The sequence below is a fragment of the Ornithorhynchus anatinus genome, chromosome 8, assembly GCF_004115215.2.
Source record: "Ornithorhynchus anatinus isolate Pmale09 chromosome 8, mOrnAna1.pri.v4, whole genome shotgun sequence".
Classification (NCBI taxonomy): Eukaryota; Metazoa; Chordata; class Mammalia; order Monotremata; family Ornithorhynchidae; genus Ornithorhynchus; species Ornithorhynchus anatinus.
Window position 1 is genome coordinate 31,498,574 of NC_041735.1, and position 4,730 is coordinate 31,503,303.

Here is a 4,730-nt window from a genome sequence, read left to right on the forward strand (position 1 = left end):
CGACCTCCATCCCTCCTCTGTGCAGATGTTTCACGGCCTGCCATAAGCCTCTGAACTCTTAATCTATATTTACAGATTTCAATTGGTGGTCCAGTAGGAAGTCGGATCCCCACTGTCTCTGGTTTTTTAACCCCTCATCGAAGTTTTCCTCTGCCACGAGAAAATTCCTGAGAGCCCTGCATTTTGACATCCAAATTTAATTTTAGATCTCTATTTTATGTCCAGGTCCACCAGCCTGGAATTGCTGCAGTCTCCTGTTTGATGGGAGCAGCCACTATGGACAAGGTTTTAGAGGAACGCGGCGGGACAGGCCAGTCCCAGACTGGGAGGGACTGAGGGAGAAAAGAGCAGAGGCGCTATGGCAGGAGTCTCCGTGTCCCAGCATCTCCACGCGCTGCTGCAGAATTTTGCTTATGGCATCAGATGGCGACCAGGACCTCGGATCACAGGACCCAGTCCCTCGGTGATCCGGGCCCTAAAGTTTCAGGGCGGTAGGTGATCCATGGCATCTCACCACACCGAAGCCAGGGAACTCACTGCTGACCCCAGGCAATGGAGAGCAGAGGAGGAAACATGGACATGTACAGATAAAATTTAAGTGATAAGGCTTTTTCGAGAAATGTGTGTGGCTCTGAAAAGAGTTTTTTGCTTCGGTGTGTGAGGGATCTCACGGGTCTCTCATTTCACCGAGGTGTACTTGGTGATGGCCTTGGTGCCTTCGGACACCGCATGCCTGGCCAGCTCCCCGGGAAGCGTCAGCAGCACGGCTGTCTGGATCTCCCGGGTTGTGATGGTCGAGCGCTTGGTACAGCATGCCAGGTGGGAGGCTTCGCTGGCGATGTGCTCAAAGATGTCCTTGATAAATGAGTCCATGATTCCCACGGCCTTGGTTGAGATGCTGATGAGTGGGTGGACCTGCTTCAGCACCTTATACACGTAGATGGAGTAGTTCTCAGAGCGCCTGTGCTTGCGCTTCTTGCGGGCCTTCTGATCCTTGGTCATCGCCTTCCACAAGCCCTCCGTAGGCACTGGCACGGACTAGACTGTGGCAGACATTGTGTCACCTGGCTGGTCGCTGGTCTCCGAGAATGGGGTTGTGTTCTGGATGCTTTCCGACATTTATACGGAACACGTGCAAATGAGTCCTCTAAAATCCCTTTTGATTGGAGGAAAATGAGTTGACACGTATTGCAAATGAGAGGATTCCCTTTTCCACTTCTTACTGGGTGGAGTGACAAAGGCATGTTCTCACCCATCAAGTGACATGGTGTGACGCCCCACCTCCTCTCCCACATATAGAAAATCTGAAAATGATTCACCTTTGTTCCTCTATTTGTGCCTGAGTTTACTACCGCCACGTCAGGTGGTAGAAAACAAGGGGAAGAGCCCTCCCTTAGGCCGCATTGTGCTCGTTTCCAAAAGAGCTGCTATTTCCATTGGGTGTCCTTCAGCCCTTGGTCCTCAAGAGCAACTACCTCGAACAGATAGGACCCGAGCACCTCTGGTCATGGTGCTGGAGCCCCCGATGGCATAGGACCTGGAGCTGGAGAGCAACGCGACCCAACTGTCCCTCAGTAGCCCTATTACCCGGCCCTGAACAGAGGATGAGTTGCTGCACAAGCAACTAAGGATTGGCCAATGTCCAAGGCTGCTTCTTGCCCTGTATCTAGGCCGGACTGCTACTCGTGAATACTGAAAGCCACAACAGGGCCAAGGATATGTAAAGTTGAGACTGAGCCTGATTCGTAAAAAAAAAAAACCAACAACATAATAATAATGGTGTTTGTTTAGCTCTTACTACGTGCCAAGCACTACCCATGAAACCAATGGCTCGTTTTATAATCTCCCATCCATTCAGAAAAGGAACTCAAAGATTATCAAATATTCTGACCTGAGAAATTAATGATATGGAAGCCTTTATTTTCTCTTGATATCATTTTTTTTACCTTTTCATTATTATTATTATTCCTTCACCGATTACCTTACATTGATATTTTGTGCTGGTTTTGAAATCTCCCTGTGGGTGGCTCAAAGTGTTAAATGAAATAAATGTTTAAATATTACATTGCACTTTGCATAGTTTTTATGTTCAATGGTGGTGTTATTCACTCTCTTTTTATTAAAGCAATTGAATTTCTTATGTTAACATTATGCATGGAATGTATAAATGTCCTATTCAGAATAAGTGCAAACATATCCAATTATTTAAAACTGAGAAGGTGTAAAATTTATCTGTTCCCTATTTCATTGTCTCAGAATGTCTTGCAACCCTGTCGGTTAACATAGTTGCTAATATTAAGCAAAATGAAATTAAAGCCTTATCCAGGTGATAATTGTTAAGAGTAGGTTAACACATGTGAATTAGTATTTCTCACAGGTCGTTTAAAGAAAAAGTATATACCACCTCTCGTTCTTTTTCCATAATAATAATAATGTTGGTATTTGTAAAGCGCTTACTATGTGCAGAGCACTGTTCTAAGCGCTGGGGTAGACACAGGGGAATCAGGTGCCACGTGGGGCTCACAGTCTTCATCCTCATTTTACAGATGAGGTAACTGAGGCACAGAGAAGATAAGTGACTTGCCCACAGTCACACAGCTGACAGGTGGCAGAGCTGGGATTCGAACTCATGAGCTCTGACTCCAAAGCCTAGGCTCTTTCCACTGAGCCACGCTGCTTCCCTAAGGGGGATGTAGGAGGGGGAAAGGTGATGGAGAGCTTTAAAGCCAATGATGAGGAGCTTTTGTTTGGTACAAAGCTGGGTGGTGTCACCTGTCTCCCGGGACAGGTTCGTTCTGGAATCAGCACGATGAGAGAAAGAGAAAGAGACCGGGGACAGAAAGGCTGAGTTTTATACAAAATTTATTTCAACACTTCTGATAAGTTATCCTCATCTTTATCTTCATTTATGGTGTCAACACAGGGTCTAAAACTATGATGCATTATATTTTTACTGTGGTGTTTCATGCCCTACAACTTTTTAGTGTAAAAAAACTAAAAATAGCACTCCCAATTTTCATTTGAATTCCCCTTCTCCACCCTCCCCCACCCTACTCCTTGTCCTCCCTTCTCTGACTCAGGAGCAGAACAGGATGAGGGGAAGGGGATGGTAGGGAGGTAGCCTCAGGATATGTATATGCTCTTTCTTACTGAAGAAGCTCCAGGGCACCCAGTGTACCATCCTGGGAGACTGGGACAATGTTTGTGGCCAGGTTGGGAAAAGATTTGGGCCAGTAAGAAGGAGAAACCCCCAGAATCCACCCAATTAAGTGTTGGGAAGAAGGAAGGTGAAACTCCCTTCACCTCAGGGACTCTTCCTATTTGCCCCCAATTTTTCTGGAGCTGATAGACTAGATCCTGAGTGGTTGTGACTAAACTCAGGCTCCCTCTGCTGCCTTGAGAATCAGGATACAGTGGGTGCCGAGTATGATAGAGGGAAGACTGAGAGTATAGTTTTGGCACGTGTGCTTTAGGGAGTAATATTGGCTGGAGGTTTCGGGAGGCTACTTTTAAAGAGTGGAAACAGGAGGAAATGAGAAAAAATCGGTGCCAAGGACCACATAATAGACTACCCACCAACTCCCTGGTGGGGAACTCAACAGGCACTGATGCAGGGAACTCAACAAGCAAATTTTCCTACCAATTAGATCCTGCCTGAGGAAAGAGGCAGGATCATTGGAGGAGGTGGAAAGGATGATCATATACCAATGTTTTAATTGGAGAAAAATGAACGATGAAGTTTTCCTGGAAGCCTTTCATTTTTCGTGGAATTCACAGATTAGCAAAATGCAACCTAGAGTGTTTCTCAAGAAGACTGAGATTTGATTTCACAGTGTGAAGTTTTTGACCCGCAAATCTTTTTCCGAGGAGAAGCAAATGAAGAATAATCATTCTGTTAAAGCCTCAGCATCCAGCCAGGCACTACCCTTAATAGGGCATATCATTTCATCAATGAATATATTATAATCTATTAATACAAAAAATATATAATTCCAAAGGTATAGGCATCCAGATTGTAATTATAGGTGTTCGGGAGGGTTAAATCCTATATTCTGATATATTCATTCATTCAATAGTATTTACTGATCGCTTACTATGTGCAAAGCACTGTACTAAGCGCTGGGAATGTAAAATTCGGCACCAGATAGAGACAATCCCTGCCCATTGATGAGCTTACAGTCTAATCGGGGGAGACAGAGAAAAACAAGACAATTTAATCACGGTAAATAGAATCAAGGGGATGTACACCTCATTAACAAAATAAATAGGGTAATAAAAATATATAAAAATGAGCACAGTGCCGAGGGGAGGGGAAGGGAGGGGGGAGGAGCAGAGGGAAAGGAGGGAAAGGGGGCTTAGCTGAGGGGAGTGAACGGGGAACAGAGAGGGAGCAGGGGGACCAGAGGGAAAGGGGGAAGTTCAGTCTGGGAAAGTCTCCTGGAGGAGGTGAGCTCTCAGTAGGGCTTTGAAGAGGGGAAGAGAGTTAGTTTGGTGGAGGTGAGGAGGGAGGGCATTCCAGGACAGGGGGAGGACGCGGGCCAGAGGTCGATGGTGGGATAGACGTGAACGGGGGACGGTGAGGAGGTGAGCGGCAGAGGAACAGAGCGTGCGGCGTGGGTAGTAGAAAGAGAGAAGGGAGGAGAGGTAGGCGGGGGCAAGGTGATGGAGAGCCTTGTAGCCTAGAGTGAGAAGTTTTTGTTTTGTGCGGAGGTTGATAGGCAGCCACTGGA

The 4,730-nt window shown here is 46.3% G+C and overlaps 1 protein-coding gene across 1 annotated transcript; it reads right to left on the minus strand.

The window, feature by feature from the left end:
* Positions 1-678: 678 nt before the first annotated feature.
* LOC100083732 (histone H2B type 1-P-like) lies at positions 679-1,244 on the minus strand. The gene is made up of 2 exons (XM_001514247.3): positions 1,224-1,244; positions 679-1,038 (listed from the first exon to the last, which is right to left on the minus strand). Exons 1-2 carry the CDS (start codon positions 1,242-1,244, stop codon positions 679-681), a joined length of 381 nt encoding a protein of 126 aa, XP_001514297.3.
* Between the last annotated feature and the right edge of the window lie 3,486 nt (positions 1,245-4,730).

What these genes read in the sequence shown, in the direction of transcription:
- LOC100083732 (XM_001514247.3), bottom strand. Translation starts at nt 1,244, where the DNA reads ATGCCTTTGTCACTCCACCCA. An exon ending in TGCCTTTGTCACTCCACCCA is followed by an intron (nt 1,039 to 1,223) that starts GTAAGAAGTGGA and finishes GCCACAGTCTAG; the next exon opens with TCCGTGCCAGTGCCTACGGA.